This window comes from Lepisosteus platostomus, chromosome 14, assembly GCF_059453375.1.
Source record: "Lepisosteus platostomus isolate fLepPlt1 chromosome 14, fLepPlt1.hap1, whole genome shotgun sequence".
In the NCBI taxonomy this organism is placed as follows: domain Eukaryota; kingdom Metazoa; phylum Chordata; class Actinopteri; order Semionotiformes; family Lepisosteidae; genus Lepisosteus; species Lepisosteus platostomus.
The window spans coordinates 32,068,903-32,091,956 of NC_142624.1; the positions used below are offsets into that span (position 1 = coordinate 32,068,903).

Below are 23,054 nucleotides of genomic sequence, written 5' to 3' on the forward strand. Positions count from 1 at the left end.
TTTCCAGGTCTAATTAATGGCTTATAACTTAAGGCAAAATCTCACACAATGTTTGGAGTTGAGCTGATTCTCTGCAAAACTCTGCAAAATCATTGATGGAAAATTTCAGCACCAGAATTTTGCTTCCTCCAGATGGAGAAGAAAAATTAAATAGTTTTAATGTTATGTAGAAAACTGGAAGTCTTCCCCAACTTCTGTTGTCCACCTTAAGTCCAAAACAAGACCCAGAGAGGAATAAAATAACACCCACGTTAACCCTGGGACCGTGTGAATGTGAACAAAACAGCATCATCTACAGAGGGAGAAGAACATTCTGTTTTTGGTTTTAAACAAAATCAGGATATGAAATTAAGCTGTGAATTCTCTGCCTTGGCCAAAATTTAATTCCAAATTCACAGATGTCCACGAGATAAATACCTCTTTTGAATGAAAGGTTCTGTCACAAGGCATGTTGTTGCTTAACCTGCAACCAACCTAGGTCACTTACTAGTTATTAGTTAGTAGTTAACTGACCCAAGGCTTTCATCCAGACTTTTCTTGAAAGAAGCCAGGATATTGGCGTGAAAAACAGGACTGGGTAGTTTATTCTATACTACCTCAACATATTCTAAAGTGCTTCCTGTTCTCACTTTCCACTTGTGTCCTCTGTTTTGTGTCTCACTGCTCACTCTGAAGAAGTCCAATGGGTTGACTTTGTCAATGGCTTTGAGGATTGTGAAAACATGTACCTTTAAAATATTCTCTCTTCAAGACTAAAAAGTCTTCTTTCCCTTCAGCGTGTCAGTGTCGGACATACCTTTAAGCCCCAGAATGTATTTCTGGACTGATTTCCCAGCAGCATTATGTATCTAGACTTAAGTAACCAAACTTGTACACAATATTCTAAATATGGCCTTACTAGTGAATTTAACAAATTTAACATAACATTCCTTGATTTGCATTCTATGCTTTTAACAATACAGGATATCCTACCATTTTGTTTTCAATCTTATTGCTTCCCCACATTGTCTAGAAGACATACATAATGTCTTTTTCAGACGTAGCCTCTTCTATATCAGCATTTCCCATTTTGCATTTACTGTATACTGAGTAGAGATCTCTGCAGTACTCCTCTAAGTAGATCACTCTAATCTGAGTATTTATTCCTTATCTGTACTTGCTGTTTTCTATTCAGCAATTCTCAAGCCAAATGTATGTGGTTCTTTCAATTTCTATCATCTGTAATTTTAGAATTTAAGTCTCTTCTGAGGAACTTTATCAAAAGCCTTCTGAAATCTAAATACACCTTATCATGGGCTCTTGTGTATTCATTATTGGTGTTGCTTGTTCAAAGAACTCAAGTAGGACAGGTACATAATATATATCATTCTAATATATACAGTACTTAGTGCCATTCAATAGACCATAGAATGAGCTAGGTGAATATATTTGGCTAGGGAAGGAAAATGAGCACAAAAAGAATACTGTACCAACAAAGGCATTTAAAATCCAAAAGAAACACTTAGAACTTGAAAGAAAATCATTTCCATGCCAAGAAAATGCTCTGCCTGTGGCAAGATACAGGTCTTCATAAAAATCACATGGCTCTAAGGAACAGCTGCATCAAAAGACATTACATCTCCAACAACCATTAAATCAAAGAATTTGGCTTCGGCTTATCACCCTGGTCCACTCTTCATCCTCTGAATTTCAATGGGATCTTTAAGGTTGGGATACTTTGAAACACTAGATCTTTTCATCATTGTTCAGGTGAAGTTTACTAGGAATTTCAGACTTCATTTTTTTCCGCCCCAATCTCCTGTTTAAAACACACATAAGAATATAATTTATAATAGATAAATATCTAAAGGTAAATGAGCTGCCAAATCTAAAATGTACATTTGATGTTCGTTAGTGGTTATGCACACTGTAGTTATGTAATAGGCTGAGGTTCCATGAAACATTGAATTTACATCTCTATTTTGTTGTTTAAGATGTAAGTGGCATTGCAAGATATCACAAAAAACCCTGGGTATGAAAATAAACACTGGGGCTGCATAAAAATTAACAACAAAGAGAAGGAAAAGCACTGCCTTCTGTTTCCAAAGAGGAGCAAATTCCTTTTTTATCGGTGCTTCCTTTTACAAACATCTTTTTTCAAATAACTCAGAGCTGTGACATTTACATACATTATTACTGTACTACTGTAAACTGTGCTTTCATTATTCATCACAAGTAATTTAGTGTATTCTTTAAATCATCAAATAGCTGGAAAATTATATTAAACTAGTCAGGGATCCTAGAAAGGGCAATTACTTCTGTTTTTTAAATTCAGAAAACAACCTCAGCTCAACCAACAAAAGTACTATTTTTAAGAAAAACTTGTCATCCGTACTCCACATGATATGTGAAAGGAACCAGAAGATTCAATGTTGCACATTTACCAGAATATAATACAGAAGTCTGAAATTATGCGTTGATATACAATACTTTTAGTTCTTATAAGGACCACTTAATTCTAGACTAAAGCCTATCTTACTACCTTAGAGCACACTCCAGTAAGATGTTGCAGAAGTCTAACATTGATTTAATAAAAGCCGGTATCAATAGCTTAGCATCAAACAGGCAGGAACAACAGTATCAAGCTATTAATGTTACACAGGTTGAAGAAATATACCAGTCTGGACATGAGCTGGGAAACCACATGTACACCTTTTCATTCTGAAGCAAGATTGTAAAAATGTCTTCACAGAGATGTCAAAGATACTGTTAAAAGAAAAACAAAATGAATCACGTATCCACAAGAATCAGTATATTTTGAATGAGCATTAATCACTTCATATTAAATACAAATACACCATTTGTCTCTTTTCTGTTTTTTTGGTAGTTGGAGACCTTACAGCACCATTTCAGCTTTTATGACTCACAGGACTCACATGGAAACATTTCTCACATCAGATGTTTTTTTTTTCTTTATACACAAGAAACTCCACCCTAGCCTAAAAATTATACAGAGTAAATTGTGATTAAGGATTTGTCCTACTTTATGTAAGCTTTAGTTTAACCAAGAAAAATATAATCTTAAAATTGATATGAAATGTGTTTGGATCACTTAGAAGTAGCAACAGGATTTACGTTTGATGCACAGAAATATGAACAGAATTCAAGCCATATAAATTCAGTTTAGATGTGGAATAAAACTACACCTAACATAACCCTAAAAGGCTGAATGGTTTAAGGAAAAGCAAAAAGCAAACTGTTGCAGATTGTACTCAAGTTAATGTGCAATCAATAGTATAAGCTGTACAAGCAATTGAGGGTCTTCAAAGAATAGGGGAAACAGGCCGCTGAGGAGGCACCATTTCCAACAGCACAGAAACCAAAAAGAAAATCAAATTAAAGAAGTTAAAACTTTACAAACCTCAGTGAGAAGACTTTGGTTAAGCACCTTTAGAGATGGCCGGATGCTAGTTTTATAAGTGCTACCAGTTAATGCACTGTCAGCTAGAACTGAAAAATCTATAAAGATGTTATTCGGCCTTTTTGGTGGTCAGGTTTAGGCTAGGCTACTAGGAATTTCCTTCTTGTGCTGAAAAGGCAGAGTTCATTCCTTTGGGTCTGCCACAATTTTGCTCTTGTTTTCCACAGCCACAGAAGACCCCCACAAAGACTAAGCAGGCCAGAGACTGCGGCTAGACTTTGTTCCTTTTGGCGGATGTCCCAAGACAAAATCAAAGAGGGGATTCCTGTGAGCAAAACAATGCACATTCCTCCCTGTAGACTCAATAGCCCATCTAAGAGAATTAGTCACAGATTAAATGTAATACATTATCTCAAAAAATGAAATTAATTTATATAAAATGGTACACTGTAATCAACTCACCACACATACTGTACATATGGTAATCTTCACAGCAAAGCATGTACTTTTCTTTGTACATATATACATTAAGCAGATACAGTGCACTAATATATTATCTCTGGTGCTCTTGTTCCTCCTCACCTGAAGCAAAGTAATTAACACTTGTTAGGAATCCCATTCTTTCAGTGTTCACTGTAAACAGGTTTTACATTAGTACTACTTCCTTAATCACAGACATCACAGAATGACAAGCTTGTAATTGCCACTTTTTAACCCCATGCAGTTCTGTTAGAGCTGTGATTCACATAATTAAAGAATTGCGCAACTATGTACAAGAAGATTTGCTTCTAATGTGTATTTAGCCTTTACCTACGTACAGGTTTAAGATCTGGATACCCTAGATCAGGGCTGCCGAACTCTGAATTATACAAATGAACCCTTAATTCACCTTGAAATTTCATTAATTAAACAGGACCCTTTAACAGCTCTTAGTTTATCATCTGTAAATTGATTTTAAGTTATCAAGTTCCATAAATATGAACTCTTAAACTCTTTTGTGGCTTTTAAATTGATCAGTTTCAACCACTGTATGCCTAAAATCAAACACCTCTGATAGAAATACCATGTACTAATTGGTGTCTCTAAATTACCCCTGTGCGTGTGACTGCCCAGAGATGTACCAAGATGCAGTTCCACTTTGTGCCCTAAGCTTACTAGGAATGAGAAGCTTTATGATAATGGGTGATTGGTGGATTTGACAAGCCTTAGGCTGATTAACCCAACAATGACCACCGGTCTTTATAACAGGAACTAAACATGAAATTGAACAAGTAAAGGTTTATTGCTGAAAAGGGAAGAAAAACACATCTAAAGAAGGCTCCATAGCCAAAATATTGTGTTTCTTTTCTTGTCTTTTTAGCATGGAATAAACCTTTATTTGTTCCTTTGCAGCCTACACATGTTGATGCAGCTACCTACTTGAACTAAATGTGAAATTGTAATGCATGTTACACCAATGCCTATTTTGAGTAATTACAAGGTAAATCTATGTAATTATTAATATAGTTCAAGCAAGAGATGTTCCTAAGCTCATAGAACAAATAGCCAAACCCCATGAGCAACCCTTTAAAAAGACTGTGCTCGTGCCTTGTTCATTTTGCAGATTGTTTACTTGTTTTCCTTACTTTTCCAAGATTAAAAAAAAAAACTTCTAGGTTGAATCTCAAATATTCATTCCATTTTGCATAATTACATTGTACGTACAATAAATACAATTGCATTGCAAAAAATAATTCAATTTTGAACAAGCTGTGTAAAGAAACAAAATCAACTTTTCTTCCCATAATTTTACTGCTTTTTTATTATGTGTACAATGATATATTTACAAATAAATTCATCAGCCCATTCAATTCATTCATCAGAGGACAAATCCCTATGTTGTGCTCCTACAATCCAGCAGTGAAAATTCTCCTTTTCTGCATGGATTATCTACTATTACCTTGCTAACATACACCACAACAAAACCTCCACATCTAGTGTGCATCCCGAACCACATTGGGTAAAAGATGGACAAATTATTTGCAAGGTACTGTAAGTGTGTCACCCAAAAATGTTGAGGTAGACTACCTGTGAATGTTTTTCTTTTCAGTATTATAACTGCAACCACTGGAAAGTCTAAAAATATGTCTTTGCAGACTGGAGGGCAGTGAATTTCAAGTAACAAGATCCATAAGCGATGACTTTGCTCTCCTCTGGAGTACTGAAACTGTAGCCTTTTTGTGAGACCCCTAGGGTTATATGAGACAAGGACTTTGTGGGGTAGGGGAGTTATCCTCAGCTGACTGAGAAAGGAAGATGGGCTCTGAATCAGAGACCTAAAATTAGCTGTGTGAAGCATGGCACTGGTGGTCAGATGAGTGGGAAAGCTAAATCTTATTTGGTTAAACAAAATGTTGCTGTAGGAACAACTGTTAGTCATTTAATCCCACTTCACCTCCAACACTGGAAGCACTTAGAAGCTAGTCATACAATACTGTCCCAGCTGTGTGCCAGTGGGCTCAGAAAGTCAGCGTCTTGCTATGTCTCTTTTATATAAGATTATATTATGAGAAAGTGTCCCTTCTCAGCAATCTTTTATTTCCAAAAAAACTCAAAGACCTAGAGTATAGCTCATTTTTACTTCCTTTTTTATTTTTTAAGAATACATTACCACATTCATCATTTTATTCAAAAGATATCAGGGTGTTAGTTTCCTACAACTGTGGATCCTTGCTAATGCAACATTATGACATAAAAATATTCTGTATCCTCTGTTGCCACTGCTTTGCAAATAAAAATTATATAATATAGAACAGTGCGGAGCAGACACCGACACTGAACATTGACATCTTTAAGAAATACATTTGCAGAAAGTAGACTCCACATGATTACGTAAGACAAACTCCTTTCTTGGTAAGAACTTTGAAATATTTTTTAAATGCTTTAGCAATAGTTCCAATAGTTGTCACACTTTCTGCCAATACAATGAATCATAATGTTTGGAAGTAACCACAAAATGCAGAGGTGCAATTATGAATGCCCTTAGATAACCTTAGCATTTTTTTAATTAGATATGTCACTTTCCTTGTCCCTAATTTATAATAGTTATGAGGTCTCAGAAAAAATAAATATATGTGAATCATTTAAACAAAAAATAAAACTGTGCCAAAACTTATATTAAGTAGCTTTAGAATTCCAATACCTCCATCCCACAGACACCACTGCACTTTGTGGGTAAACATTTGTTGTACATATAAACTAATATTGTTCATTAATTATACTTTCCATAAAGTACTTGGGATTTTATGTCTTGCTTTACTTAAAAAATAGTAATGGATTAACGGTGTGTACCATGTGATACTTTCAAAATGTGTTTAAATAGAAGTGATTGACACCAGCACATTGTTAAGTCAGCTGTGTCGGTACTGTACATGCAGTTACACATGTTGGATATCTGAGACATTCCAAACAGATTGGAAGTAAAAACATATTGCTTACACTCTGTCCTAGAAAGCCATTAATCTTTGTTATTAAATTGCTTTAATTAAGTATTTAAGATGTCTTCTGTCATGAAAGTCAATGGATGTCATATACACGAAAGTGAAAATCACAACTTTGTTTCCTTTTTTCAAATGTTACACTATTTTGCTTTAATATTTTTTGTCTTTTTAATTACTTCGGCTATTCGGTAACTAGTTATTTCAGCAAAGAAATTAATTTCTCAATCAGAAAAGCTCTTTAATGGTCACTCCCAAAAGCACAAAGCTCATTTTGGATTTTACATCCAAGACTTGAGAGCAACAGCTGCAGTCCTCTGGTTGCAATGTGGTCAAGAGAACATTTTGTTTTTCAGCTTTTATCCTGCCATTAGGTCTTTATAGTCCAATCACCATTAATCATCCATGTCTTCTTTTGATAAGTGATCAATAGCTAAGTTATGTTCTTACACAAAGGGTGTTCATAGTGCAAATGTGAGTTAAAATATATTACAAATCAAAGAGTTATAAAACTGAAACAGGTTTTTCTAAGTGTATCAGATGGTTTTGAAAAGCACAGTTTTTTTCATTATTTTGCCACTGTGCACATCCAAAAGTTAAAAATATTGAGAGATTTCCTCAATGTATTATTTAATTTGAATCACTAAGCACTGTTTAGCTGTAAAAACAGTAGATCTTGTTATATCGAGAAGTACAAAATTGTTGGTTTCCATTTAGACTTAGACTTTGTGATCATATTATTAAGTCACATATTAAAGCTGACTGGGTATGCAAAGATTTGTCTCTAGTGGACAATCTCTAAATGTCATAATGGATGAAATCACCAGAAAGAGTACAGTAACATACCAATACCATACAGTAACAAGTTGCTTGAATGAGACTGAAAGTCATTGAAACTCCTTTAGAAACACTACACAGCACGATAAAACAACAAGAATAAAAACCATATAACACAATAAAATGTCACATCAAATGTAACGGGACTACTAATGTGGCATCCGAATCCCTGTGACTCTCAAGTCTCTTAATGGCATTTTCCATTATTTTTACCTGATGAATCTGAACCCCAGGTTCAGCTATTTCTTTTCGGGTCAAAATGTCTTATGAACCATTAAAAAAAGTCTCATTTTATATGTATAAATGATTGCAAAGGATTATGCAAGTTCTTCTATCGTGTTGTGTAGTGATTATAAAGTTGTGATAGTGCTGTTTAACCTCAGTCAAGAAAAGCATTGCCTTGTTATATACTGTATATATAAATATGCTAAAACTATTGTATTGGACGATTAAAACAGCATTTAACTTTTATTTTCTGAGGCAGTTCAATTACAACCATCTATGTCTATATCCCAACTGATACAGAACAATGAACAGCAACTACACAAATTCCAATGTGAATGAGCTGTTTCCAATAGTTACAAGGTTATCCATTTCTTGTTTAAATATGAAAACAACTGTGAAGATACAGTATTTGCTATCAAATATAAAGCTCTTTTCTGGTCTGTAAATATTTTAAGATTGCCCAATTCATGGTGAAAAATTGAATCAGATGATTCGGAAATAGAGCATTTTTTAATAATTGTCACACGGGATGGTCTGTGGGTTGCATTTTATTTCATTGGCTTGTTCAGCACATTGCTTACAGACAAACAATATTAAAAGCTATTGCATGTTAAGAGGGAACTGAAGCCAATTAATGTTTGCACATTGTAATACAAATATGCACAAATGTAATAGAAACCATATTTATTTTAAAGTGAAAATCATATGGAGTTCAGTTTTTTAAATAACAGGCCTTTAATCTTCAAGGGAGAGTAATGTAAACAGGAAGTGCCGAGGCAATTTTAAGACTGCTTCACAGACAAGTCTTAAAACAATAAGAAATGTAACAAACTAGTTTTTTTAAGAATTACAGGCTTAATTTTCCACATTTTGTAGAGTTCTTATTTCGAAAGATGCCAATACTGTATAGTCCCTTGAAGCTTTTTAAAAAATGAAAAAAACAAATCACTAACTTCAAATTTTCAAAATCTCAATTCTGTTACTAAACAGAAAACATTCCCAACAAGCTATAACTGTTTATAAAAAAAAAGGTTAAGAGTATTTTCTGAAATTATGTTCAAACTTTTTAACACAGCAGCCACTTGTTCCTCAATAAACTGTACTTGTGAGAGCTACAAAATTGACATTCTTTGGAAATGCACCCGTGTTAAGATTTAACAAAACCTCAACTTTAAAACCTCAACCAAGACCATACAGATACTCCCTACAGCAATCACAGTTTAAATGCCGTTTTCAAAACCTTTTGTGAAGATGTATCAATTATTTACCAATGTGTTAAAATTGTTCTAATCATAACCAAAAAGACATTTTAAAGTTCTTCATGTGTGTGGCTTTATGACTAGGACCTCATCAGGTAGTGCTATGCATTATACATATTTACAAGCAATACAGTTACATTTCTAAATTAAGCTAGTCAATGGAAGATGGACTTCATAAGGGTGAATTCTGAACAGTTAAGGGCATTTGAAGACGCACAAAGACAATATGACATACTAATTGCTTAGGATACTCTAGAAAAAAAATGTGCATTTGTTAATTCTGCCACTTGAGACTCCTGTTATTCTTTCATGTGAGCCAAGGCATGCAGTCTATATTTAACTTACCATGTGCACATGTGAGTTTTGTAAGTCAATGTACACAGATGTCAGAGTTTCCTTAGAAACCGTCTTCCACTTTAGTAACAGAAACTGCACGGCATGCCAAACTGAGAGAAACGATCACCAATGAAATGGTTTGTAATAAAAACAAGAGAAGAAGTGATGAAATAGTTTCTTCCAAACAGGGGTTTTCAGAACTCTCAAAGGACATCTGTTCATTCACACACAAATATATGTAGAATTGGCACACCAAACAGCTTGGAGATATATTTGAAGGCTGATTTTTTTCTTCATTTTAAGATCTGTATAAGAAAGACAGCTATTCCTGGAGAGTGGGGCCTTTGATGTAAAACATGCGTATCGTGTTATGTTGGGATAAAACGAAACTGGAGCACAGTTATCCAGGAAAATGGGATTCCCTCACTTTACTGTCCACTTCACTGAGGGTCTGCCTGTTGTTGAATGTACAGGCTCAGGATTTATCAGTTCTCAAGGAAGGCCACGTAGTCAGTGAGTCTAGCCAACTGCTGCTCGTTAGGAACGAGGGAAACTGGGGGAGGATCTGCAAACAGACAAAAGAGAAGAGAGAACGCCATTTTATACCACCCCTCTTCAGCATTATGGCCATCCCACACAACAATGCACAGATCTTTGACAGGACACAGGATGGCCCCACGAATACAATGCTCAAACTTAATCTGTGCAATCCTTATGCACCTGTACTGTGTGAAACCTTGATAGAATTAAAACAATTTTGGGATACTTTTACTTTTTCACACTTCCTCAGAAGTGACTATCAAATTACTATAAATCTACAGACAAAATACAGAGCACCAGGAATGTGTTTCAGAGGTTTTAAAAAAAATGTAATGCTAGGATTTCTCAATACTGAATTTCATACTTTGATTGTTTAGTAGTTTGGCAAGAGTTGCATTTACATTTGGAAGATGCAGAAGCAATGACAAAGAGCAATACATTTCATATTTAAAAAATTGAAGGTGCAGTTACAGTGTATCTAGTATGTATATGGTCTGCAAAGAATAGTGAAGAAATTACGTCAGAAATTTCGAAGGGCTAAGAATTTGGTGTTAGAGGAAATTCTGCACACGAAACACTTGATATACTTAATGTTAGGGCTTTAAATTATCCAGAAAAATCAAATAACAGCAATACTTATGAAGGTTGGAGAAAACTCTGTACTATTCTGCAATAAATAAACTGCTATTTGTGTTGCATTCATAGCTCAGTGAGGTTTTCCTCTTGCCCAAAGCAACTGAATGTTTATAATTTAAAATCTTGGAAGACATTTCACATATCTGTTGTTTTAAAATAAAAAACAGCACTCTTTCCAAACCTAATGGAAACGGGTAAAAAGCCACACAAAAATGAGCTGGTAAACACTGAAGCAGCAGCAAAGGCTACCAATAAACAACAGTATTTTGTGTGTGAAGAGTAACAGCTCCTCCTACCTGGTTTCTGTGGCATTACCATCCTGGTGTTGGGGTCCGCCTGCCATCCTTGACTCACAACTCCTGAAAAATACATTGGAAGGTCCAAGCAAATAACTAGCAACTTAAAACCATGTTTTAAACAAAGATACTAAGTTATCCTGAAATCACAAAAGCCTCTAAAGTTAAGAATATGGATTCCTCCTTATAATTTTGGTTACCCTCACTTGATCTTTAAACCAGAAAAAGTGCAAACATGCTACAGGATGTACACCAAACCACAAACTTCTGCTTCAGTTTAACCACATGAAGCTTTTTACCTAATGTGTGGTCTGTTTAATTACAATTAATCAGAAAAGTCTTCATATTTGTAATGTTCAAACACTTTTTAATCAAAGAAAATTGAAACGTTGAGTTAAGAAAATGCTTGCCTTTGAGATAAGGTATTTAATCCTTTATATCTAATCCTTTAATATGCAAAAGCATATTTTCTTTTTTTAAGTTATTGCTTTCAAACGTTAAGTTTGGTATTTGAAAATGGTTTGTTTGAGATGATTCATCTCCTTTTCCTTACTTCTAAAAAAAATTGCACAATCAGATTCAAAAAGAGATTTAACCTCACCCATAATTTATTTAATGGGCCACTTATGTATCAAAAATCTACTGTATCCAATTGGCTTCTTACAGTGTAGGACTGATCTTAGACAAAATTAGCTACCACGGGAAGTCTGACAGCTATCCAAATCCTTGATGACCGAAAGCCTGGAGTTACATATAGAGAGCAGGATTACCCTTTACAGCTTCTTCCACTGTATACCCCACAAAAGCAGCAAAATCGTCAGCTGTGATTGAGGTGTAAGCCTGAGCCACCAGACCAAGGGCCCTCCTCCGTGTTGCCTCTGCAGAAAAAAAGGACAGGAACAATGAAGGAGATGGGGAAAAGGGGTGGCATGATGATTGTGGCTTGGGTATCAAACTTTAGGATATTAGAATGATTACAAATGAAAAGGAGAGTTAATTAACTAGCAGTTGATTGGTCCAAGGACTTCCAGTCATTTTCTCAAAAAAACCAGGGTATTTCTTTCAACAGCATGGCCGAATAGCTTGTTCCACACTTCCACAACCCTTTAAAAATCAGATGCAACAAAATAAAAACGGTTGACTATATTTTTTCTAGAAAGTTATAAAGGCATCTGATTCTGCGCAAAAACTTAAAAAACAGCATTTAGATAAGACCTACTTTGATTTAAAAATATGACACATCCACCTATCGTAAATGATAAACCTAGAACTTCAGGGCAGGTTTTTTTTTTGCCAGCAGATTTATCTTTTTAACCTACGGCAACCTTCACTACACATAATGATGTACTAGGTTAGTAATCCGAGACTGTTGGGGAGGTCACAGTTTTGATTTAATCCAGACATAAATTCTTCACAACATTTGCAAGTAATTACGCTGACTCACACCACTTCTTTTCACTGTATAGCAACCCTTCCATGAGCCAATACAAAACACCACCTCATAGCGACATTAAAGATATTAATAGCAACAATAAAATGGAGAGACAATAACCTATGACACCTGGATACAGATACAAACCTGAAATGGAACTGAACTTTGCAAAAATGTTTTGTTCCTTCCACGTTTTTGTTTTTTAATGAAAATTGAAAATTAATGCCATTTGGCCAAAATTCGAGATTTCCCTTAAAAGTTATTAGTTACTGTTATAAAACACTGACATGACATAACGTAGTTAGAAGAAAAAAGGTTTAATTAATTTGATTAAATCCTGGTGCTTCAATGAGCTGGTGTGGTCTTAAACTATTCAGGTCATGGCTGTTATTTCTCAGATTCTAGTACTTATTTGTTGGAACCCAGATACAGATAAAATCTATTATTATTAGAGACGTCATTACTGTCCTTTAAACTACTGTTACAAATGGACATTCCATACACATCTGTCTTATTTTCATTTCATATATTTTTACACCACATAAAATACCTCCACTCGTCTTGGCCATTATAGAGTTCAATTTTCTGTTTCTATGAGGTGATGGTGGGCTGACCCACATTGATATTTACTGTATAAAGACACTTTTAGGATTGGTCCACATTTAGACCACTCATCTGTCATCTGTTTCCAAGCCCCTGAAGACAGTTGAACCCCTCTGTTACTGTAGCATCAAAACTGTAACCAATACTAATATTACAGTGTTTTCTCTGGAGTCTGAGGCTGAAGTGACTAATTCAGACAGATGACATAATTCTATCAGATTGCTTTTACTTGCTTCAATGATAAAGGTTTCTAGACGATTTCCAGTAGTTACTTTAACAACCTGCCAAAGAAATGTATTACGGTTTGCCAACAAATCATAAGTGCTAAGCTACCTCATGAGTAGACAGGTGCTGTAATTGTCAAGAGCAGCTACTGGGTCAGTGGTATAATTATGACTCCTCTGTGATCGGTTCCAGGGTTCATTCTGCTCATTTAAAAATTGTTTGGTTTTTCAGTACAACAGGAAGTAAGGTTAAACTGGACCAAGCTCAAAATACCAAGAACCACAAATACTGTATATACTTTTAAACAATTTTATTTCACTAGATATATACAAGGTTTATTTCCAAACGACAAAATCTCTCTGCACTATTACTTCAAGTACGTTGTTTTCAGTTAACTTCAATATATAACAGTGTTGTGGAAACACCACCTAAAGATGATCGCTAATTTCATTTTATCCAGTGTGGATTTCAGCTAAACTAACAAAATGAACAGTCCCTACGTTTAAAGGAATAACAGGAGAATCTTTATGACACTATAATACTAAAGATCTCATTTTAAAACCAACAACAAAATACAAAAGTAAAAAAAGGAAAATAAATACAAAGTTTCATCTTGCATTAGTAAAAAAAACAAAGTTGTATTCTTTTCACACACAGCACTTGTGCCGTCTGTAAATCAAACAAAAAAATCTTTTATAGCTATTTACAGAGTAGATTCACAGCACCAATCTGCTAGTGCTGGGGTCCAAGAAACTACTCCTGTCATATACTTTTTTCACATTTTTCAAAGAAAGTAGAACCCTGACTTGTTTTTGACCCCTGCACAAACTATAGCTTGTCAGTTTTTCCTTCGCCTTGTCATTGATATTCAACAATGTTATTTTTAATTAATGTTTATTCCTCCTCTTCTTCCTCCTCCTCCTCCTCTTCTGCATCTTCATACTCCTCACTTTCCTCTGTTCCAAAGTCCATATTTTTAAGGATGGCCTGGGCATGATCTGTGACCAACGTAAAATTGTCCATCTTCTCGAATCCTGGTTCCGGCTTTTGTGCTAGACATGATTTAGCTGCTTCTCTGGTCTTGGTGATGAGCTCTTTGGCTGCAAAAAGAAATTCGGTCACATTGCTGTTGTCCATGGTCTGGATTGCAGTTTCCACCAGTTTGCTGCCTGTTTCAAGCTGCGCTGTGTACTGCTGGGCCAGAGAATGCAGGTGATTCACCTTCTGCTCCTGCTCCTGCCCTATCTTCTCCAGCAGCTCACCTTTCTTCTCCTCCAAAATTGCATACAGCAGATCGAACTTCTCAACCAGGGTCTGCTTGTGCCGCAGCCCATTCTCCTCAATGGCCTTGCAGGTGTCTTCCAACTGGTTCATGACAGCTTGCAGACAGTTATTCCCAGCCATCAGCAGGTCCACAGAGTTACTCAGCTCACTCTTCTGCGTCTGGTATATGTTCTGCAGGGGCGACACCTCACAGTCCTTGTGTGCCCCAAACACTTTGCACATGGAGCAGGTAGGTACCTGGCAAGTGACACAGTAGATGTTGATCTTCTCGTCTTCATGCTCCTGGCACATGAGCTCGGCAACTTTCTTGGTCTTGAGTGGAGCCTCGGGAGTGCTCACTAGCTGCTGCTTGTAAATGTCAATGATGTTTTCAACCAGGAGGTTTCTCTGAAGCCCGTAGACCCCATGACGATCCAGGACAACCTCAAATCTGCAAGTGGGACAGCGGAATATCCCACCGGAATAGTGGTAGGGGTTGTTTGCGTCGTAGAGGTCGTTGGCACAGCCCCTGCAAAGGTTATGTTGGCAAGGCAGAATCACCACAGGCTTGGTGAACATTTCCAAACAGATGGGGCAACTCAGCTGCTTTTCTAAGCTCTCCATCGGACTCGAAGATGTGATGATATGGTCGGCTTTGATATCCATTACGAGCTCGGTCTCAAAACTCCTTTATATATTCCCTGTTATGATAGTTCTGAGCTGAACCAGACAAGCTTCTTCTCTCTCTGAGCTATCTGAAACTGTTGCGGTAGCTGCTGTCGATCTCTGCAAAGTTCGTTGTGATCTGTCCAAGCACAGAAAAGCCTGCTATATTTATACTGCCTGCTGCATAGGGACATACGATCCCCATGTTCTGGATTCCTCCAAGCTTGTTTATGAGTTTAGGTTCGGAGAAATTGTATCAACACGATGACACCCCCTATGCTTTGCTCCTCTGCAGAGGAGGAAAACAGTAAGGACAAATTTAATGTAACAAACAGGCCTCATGTGACAAGGATTTGACTTTGACTTACCAGTTTCATCATACCTCACAAGACATTTTCTGTTGCCAACAAACAGGATGTCACATCAACTCTCAAACAAAATGTTCTTTATGTTTGTTGAGATTGACATATATACAGTACATGTGTATGTCCCAACACATGCAGTTGATAGAACTAAAGAAATAATAAAACCTAAGATATTAAAAATATATAATTGTACATATATTTAAATAATATGTAATGATGCAGCCTATGCAATAAGGCAATGATGCTTCCCATTGTACATCAGATTTCTCTGGATGCTCCAAGATTAACAAAAAAACAACTGTGAACAATTATTTTAAAGCAAATTCAATTTCAGGTTCCTTTTAGAAGTGGGGACATTTAAAAAAACACCCAAAAATAAATACATAAATAGGTTTTTGTGGTTATTTGCCACAACATAAATAATCAGTCATGTGCTCAAACTCACACTTCTTCCTCAGAGTATTTGGTTGCACACAACCCTTGTGCAAGTTTATTATGAAGGTTCAGTATGTGCTGTTATGACTTGACTACTAAAAGTAACTAGTGTCAAATGACAAGCCACTTATAACAAGACACAAATGTATTAAGCAATGTTGGATGGCATAATATCAGTTTACTTTGGAGGGAGAGGGATCAATACAGCATGTTTCTGGGCAGAAGAAGCCTGATCTAACTTGTTCAGTCTTCTACTCCTGCTGCTCAATGGTAAGCTGTCTTCAGAATTAATCAAATCTTGTGTTCTGTGCATTCAAGTTAATATATTGCACTTTATATGTTGAGTGATCATTTATACTTGTTAATTAATTAATATTTTGTTGTGAATTATTTTTTCTTAATTATTATACAACAATCACCAAAATCTGTTTTAATCTTGAAAATGGGATTTACTTTAGGATATATCTGGTTTAAAGTTTATGAAAGACAGCACATATTCAAACAGAAAAAGGTAAGGTTCATTTAACATTTTCTGAACTTCTGTTTCTTAAAGATACAAAAGCCGTAGAGGTAACCATTTACAACATAACATTAATAATTAGCATTAGAAATGGTCCATAATAATATACCTATAACCTGCACATTTTAAGGTGGATGTTAATTGAAGATTATTTAAATTAAGATATATTTTTCTAAAAATCATAGCTGTTCATGTAATCATTGTAACTTCCATTCAACAAAGCATTATAAACTGTTTAATTCAACCAGCTGATATTTTAAAACCTCTAAATATTGAGATATTTTCATGTCAGTATGTTAAGAATACTGAAGTTAATATGCTCAGGGTATTTTGAATGTAGGCGTGTGGATGTACAATTACACATGTATTCATCAGCAGAAGTCAAATAACTGACCGTCCGGTCTATTCCCAGACAGAAGTTGTGCACAAAGAGCTAATTATTTGTTTGATTAATATTTAATAATATTTAATTAATATTAATCACATGTGATTGAAAGGACCTTTTGTGTGACATAAAGACAAATAAATAACTAAGGAATTTCTTTTTTCAAGGACTGTCAAGTGGCTCAACTGGTAAAGGAGCTCACCTGAATACAGGCTGAGCATGTGATCACAAGTTCAAGCCTGGGTCAAGTCACTAGCCAACTGTGATTCCTCAATCTCCGGCTCACAGTCAGCTAAGTGCCCTGAGAGTAAAGTGGGATTACTCAGCCAGCGTTCACTCACTCAAAGACCCCTGCAGTTTCCTGGGCACGTGGCACTGTTGGTAAGAGCTGTTCCCCTCTCCCAAACAGCGCTGCACCTCTGGTACGAGGCTGTGATGCAAGTGTCATGTTTAAAAACTAGTGGCTTGACGGAAATTGCCAACACCTCCTAATTCTCCCGTGTGGGGTTCATAGCTACAAGCTGAGACTTGGAAAACACACAACTGGTTACTCCAAATAGGGTGGGTATAATAAAACAAATAACTGGTGACTAAAAACAATCTTATTTGGGGATTTTTCAGATAACATCTCTTCTTGAGTTTTTTAAAGAAAAGTAACACAAACAGGAGATAAACTGTAACATATTTCCCGTTATGTTTACTTTTCTTCATGTAGCACAAGAAAGTTTCTTGTCCTAAAATGTCTGTAATAAATCTAAAATATAAATGACTGCATCTTATTTTTTAAGAAAGATTTAATAATTGTTTACCAACTATGCAAATAAACTGTGTAATAGTGATGCCTCATCACCAGGCATCACAATTATTTTAGGCTTTAATTTTTCCTTTTGGTGAATGTTGACCTTATATAAAAAATATCCCAAAGAATATGAAAACTGTTCAAAACCCAAGTCACTAACTTATGAATGCAGACACATATGCAACAGGAATGAGCCTTTACAGCAAAAAAACTATATCGAAGTGAAATCTCAGAACAGGTGATTAAGCAGGCTGGCTGACTTAATTATTTAAGTGCCTGCTGCAGCAGTCATGCCACCAGATAAGAATAATGGGAAAGTACCTCTGAGAGCCTCCATGACTGGCTGAATGGTTTCAGACCACTGATGAGCAGCAATTGCTGTGTATATTCCTGGGAAGTCCCTCTGCCAGATCCGCTGGCCCACGCCCCAGATGGCAGCCAGTTCAGGGTTAGCCTGCAAGAGACAAAAAGAAGAAACTTTCACTCTCGTTCAGCTACTCCACTGCCACCAATTTGTCTTTTCGAATGGTTTCTCTCTTGCACATTGTTTCCTCCCGTTAAAACCTTATCAACTACAACACATAGTCGTTACGTACCTAATACTCAGAAACATAAGTTAGATATGCGGAACTGTCCACTCACAGACGTATGCCATTGTTGTGGGGTTTGCTATGGGTGTCTTAATGGAGACCATTTAGGGGTGTGGGTTTTCAGGGGACTTGCTCCACAACTGTAGAACTCACTCCCTGCCAACCTGAGAAATGTTAACTCTTTTACAGTTTTAAAGACTCGCCTGTTTAGTTGAGTTTTAATTATGTTTGCCTTTTCTCCTTTTCCACATTTTTAATTTGTATATTTATTTCTGTAAAATGTTATTTTGACTTTTTACCCTGTGAAGTGTCCCAAGGACTGTAAGTGTACATGGGCACTGAAATAAATCCTTGTAAGACATTCCTTTGAGTTTGTGAATGTATCGTGTCACTCTTGACTTATTCTAGAGCAGAAATATATTTTCCATAAAATGTACGTCGAACAACTTTAGCATAATGTCCCTTTATTTAAATACTACATTTTGTATTATATATCCTGACTTTTTTTTGTGTTTCTTCACATTGTATAGAAGATGTAAATGATATGACGTAAACCAAACACCTTTGAATTTCTCAAAAAAAGTATTTCCAATGCCTGTGCTTATTAGTTTATATTTATAGCTTGTATTTTTGCTAACTGCATGGGGCACACTGCACTTGTCTACATTACATGTCATGTCCCAGAATCTCAGGCTAAGGACTGTAAACTTAACATTTCTTCCTAACATATTTAAAAAATAATGACACTTTTCACAAGAAAAGCATATGATGCATAAAGCAAATTAATTTTTCTCACAGGAGTTGCAACAAGCTCAAACTATTTATGCAATATATATTTTTTTGACTTGTGAATGTTCAACTGCCTTAAAAAATACAGAACTGTTTACAATTTGCTCTGTATTTCTTTGAAATACATTTTAAAGGCAGGACCATGTGCTGCATGAAATAATGTCATTAATAGTTGTCCTTGGTTAATATGACTAAAGGAAATAAAAAAAACACAAAACTCCAACAATATACTATAGTCTATTGTATAAATACACAGTTCTACATCATGGTAAAAACAGAGTATAAAGCCCACTTAAGCTTATACAACAATGCAAAGGGCACCACTAAGATTATACACTTAAAAGCAGTGTATAATAATTAAAACTTATTTTTTTTATGTGCGGAATCAACTAAACTGAACTCTACTTCCAACTGGATCGAACAACAATTTGTGCTAAAGCAGGGCTGAACTATTCTCCAAATAAGAACTGTTTAAATGTTCACTAATTTGCCTTCATATACAGTATATACATATACTGTTTGGGAAATTTCCCAACAGAATCACTAAGGCGCTTCAATAACAACAACAAATTTGGTGTTGTAAAAATAATGAAAAGGAGAGGTAAATACAGAATCTTACGCTGTGTCCTGCTTACTTCTGACAGATAAAGAGAAACATTAACAGAGTGTAGCTTATAAAAAGACAGAAAGTTCTATATGTCCCTGAAGCCCAGGAACAGGTTACTTAAGCTGTTTCCCAACAGCTCTAAATGTCAGCTGTCAATGTCACTGCAGGCCAGAGACACATGGCAGAGATAATGAAATCTCTCATGATTCAATCATCCCAGTTCAAGAGTGCAGCATTCTTTTATCTCTTATTTTTATCTTTATACTTCAAAGGAAAAAACAATTCAAAGACTATACTTAGCACTAAAATTATAGTTCTTAAAAATGATCGAGAGTTTGGAGATATCTTCTGCAAGAACCATCAATTTTCTTTTTTTGGAAGGGGTGTTAAAAACACAGCAGCTAGATTTTTAATTTCCTCATTTTGATTCTATTCTGTTTCATTCAAAGCAAAATAATTAAAAAAAAAATACCTTAAGTATAACAGTACATAACGTTTTCCAAACCAGGGAGTATAAAACATAAGGGCTTAGATATTACAGAATCTGAGGCTCTGTGGGCACATTTCTTTTGCAATCTACACTTCACTGCTGTCAAAATGTTAATGCTTATTGTGTACTTCTAAGCAAACTTGCCTTGAACTAGACTTAGAACTGGTTTCAAAAACAAGGACCATTGATTTCTTTTAAAAAACACCCAAACAATCTTATCTGTTAGATGTGTCTTCTGCTGATGTTAAATATATATGAGTTTTTAATTACTTTAATACATCACAAATAAAGTTTAGTAAGTACTTACAGATTTGATTGCTTGTGGGATTCTCTTCCAAAGATACCGGGCATTATTCCTAAAAACAGAACACAGACAGACATTCCTCAAATTCCAGAACAATGCAAACCATTGCTTTCCATATCCTTTCCATGTGGTGAGTCCAGACTGGCTTTGATGTCTCTTGAGGGCTTTTTCACACAGGAAAGACGTGGGTGCACAAAGGCTTTGTGACTCCCACAAGAATTAAATAGTCGGGACCAACAGCTTTGATGCTCTGTCCCATTTTTAATTTTTATTTATATACCTATCCTAAGGGATGAACGTGTAGGTCTCGAGAAAGCTAAGCTTACAAGCGCAATGCTTCTGTTGCTTTAGGTAAATCACCAGCTTCACCATGACAGACTTAACCAGTGCCATATGTAAAAAAAACATGTAAAACTATGCTAAAGCCATTTGCTGTTAGTGCTTTCAATGGTTCAGTTTTCTGTGCTGCATGGTGTTTTATCACAAAAACATTCAAGCTGCATTAGATGAGACTAGGTAATTACCTTTGATGAACTGACTGTGCTCTGCTATTACAACTTTAAGACACAGACATCTGGATTTTCAGGGAAACAGACTATAAACCCGTGTCTGTCTTTGCAGATATTAGTTATGCTTAAAGTTAAATGTTTTTTGTATGTGAAACTCAATTACCTTCATGCAAACAATAAAAACAGTTCTATCTACATATAAACTTGTATGTTTCTAAGTTCCTATGATTTTTCTTTTGATAAGGGGGAAGAAGAAATCTATTACACCTGTAACTCTGATTACCAATATTAAAATCTACTCCATATGGAAGAAAATCCTAGCTGTTCTTATCATCTGTCATGGCAAATCAACACAATACAGATTTATCTATTTGTGCCATCACAATTAAGATGTCTGGATGGACTCAGAGGGGAGAGCTTTAGCCCTATATTAGATTATGAAGGGATTCGTAACTTCGAAACTTATTTTTGACTATGAAAAGTTAAGGATCCATAACAGTTGTGAACAAGTAGCCCGTGTGCCTACACAATGCACAGTAAAGTAGCCCATCAATGTCATTTACTGAGCCTACACCCTGCTCTGATGACAGTAAATCCTGAGTGGCAGATTCTGAATGACAACATGTACTCTGCTATAACTCACATGTCATTGTGCAGGAGATATAGGGCCAGCAGCTGCCCGTACACTTGAGGAGTCGCAATGCCACCAGGTGCCTTGAAAGAAAACAAAGCACTTTTTAAATTTTAATTATATACAAAATACAGAAAATACATGGCAATAATAAATGTAACTTTTAACAAAAATATTTATTTAAAGATTTCAGAATGCTTTGCAAATGTGGAATTGTTATCATAATCATGCAAAAATTCAAATATGCCACCATTTAAAAAAACTAGTTTCACTGGATGCAATTGGAATTGAGAAAAGAAATTCATCCCCACAATGAATTTCAGCATCATATCCAAAAAAGCAGTAATGTATATTCAAGAGATATGATCACTTTTGCTTTCAGTTACTGAATTTGAATATCCCAGAATGATTAAGCTAACAAACAAAACTAGACGATCTTTTATTGTAAGAGATACTTGCATTGTCCTTCACTTTGAGAATACCGCAAACACATTACCAAGTAAAGTAATGCCTATCAGAACTCAAAGGTATTAATAGAGCACGTAGAAAATCTCCTGCAAGCTAACTGCCAACTATTTAACAACTCTCGTGCTGGTAACAATTTATGTCAGTAAATTCGTCAGTTATCAATACTTATAAAATGAATACCATCAGACATTGCGTACAAACGTTGCTGTTACAACTGTAGCGGTTCTCTAGTTTCGTGGTTACCCCAGTTTCTGCAGGATTAAGCGGGCTGTGGCTATGTGACCCCCCAACCCCAGACTGAAAGCTCTCCTATTCTCGTGGTTTCTCCCCAGCAAATCTGGTGCAGACTTTTACAGCTGTGCACAACTCGTATGAGGCACCTGGGTCAAGGGAGCAGCCTTCTAGTCCTAAATAGAGATCTGATCTGCTCTGCCCCCCCGACACAGCTGGAAACGACAATAAAACACATGCGTGTATACTTGAATAGAACAGGCGACACAGCACCAGCGAACCATTGATTCCAAAAATACTGAAGTTTACATATGAAACATCGGGAAAATATTTCCCTAGTGTGATCACTGCCTTTAAACAACCACCCGAGGTCTAACAACAGCATCCTAGGTAACCGAGTAATTGAGGACTGCAAGCCGGCTGCTTCAGCAACACGTTGTGTTCACTGTCCGGGATGTTACTGAACGGTTGTGGCGTCTCTACACCAGGTCCTGGCTGGCAATGAACACACAACCTTGTTTTTAGGGAATCGGCTATATACCTCCAACTCCTGGGTTTCACACTGCTCCAGAAGTTTGTTGTAATTCTCTCCCATGATCACCGCCACTGGCATTTTTGGAAAACCAACCCAAACAGTAACAGATGAAAACACTTCCCTTTCCGGGGATACAGAGTGCGGCGTATAATATTATTACGGCGCAGAAACTTTCCTGGCGACCTCTAGTGGAGGGGAAGAC

General features: G+C 36.0%; 1 protein-coding gene, 1 long non-coding RNA gene and 1 pseudogene across 4 annotated transcripts in view; 1 reads left to right on the forward strand and 2 right to left on the reverse strand.

Moving 5' to 3' along the window:
* Positions 1-8,470: 8,470 nt before the first annotated feature.
* On the reverse strand, positions 8,471-23,012 carry cops8 (COP9 signalosome subunit 8). The gene is made up of 7 exons (XM_088605691.1): positions 22,859-23,012; positions 21,631-21,701; positions 20,482-20,530; positions 18,020-18,152; positions 11,776-11,883; positions 11,006-11,068; positions 8,471-10,098 (listed from the first exon to the last, which is right to left on the reverse strand). Exons 1-7 carry the CDS (start codon positions 22,928-22,930, stop codon positions 10,019-10,021), a joined length of 576 nt encoding a protein of 191 aa, XP_088461817.1. The 5' UTR covers positions 22,931-23,012; the 3' UTR covers positions 8,471-10,018.
* Positions 13,561-15,350, reverse strand: LOC148649272 (E3 ubiquitin-protein ligase TRIM63 pseudogene; annotated as a pseudogene).
* LOC148649273 (uncharacterized) overlaps positions 16,076-23,054 on the forward strand; it is a 40,587-nt gene continuing 33,608 nt past the window's right edge. Inside the window, exons 1-2 of one of the 3 annotated variants that reach the window (XR_015926315.1) lie at positions 16,076-16,264; positions 17,067-18,649. This is a non-coding gene — a long non-coding RNA (uncharacterized LOC148649273). Of the gene's footprint in view, positions 16,265-17,066; positions 18,650-23,054 lie in introns of those variants that run through there. The other 2 variants (XR_015926316.1, XR_015926317.1) reach the window with 2 other exon arrangements.

Coding starts and splice junctions, on each gene's coding strand:
- cops8 (XM_088605691.1), bottom strand. CDS start 22,930: ATGCCAGTGGCGGTGATCATGGGAGAGAATTACAACAAACTTCTGGAG. Junction 18,153..20,481: donor TCCCACAAGCAATCAAATCT/GTAAGTACTTAC, acceptor TGTCTCTTGCAG/GCTAACCCTGAACTGGCTGC. Junction 10,099..11,005: donor GGTAATGCCACAGAAACCAG/GTAGGAGGAGCT, acceptor GTCTGTTTGCAG/ATCCTCCCCCAGTTTCCCTC.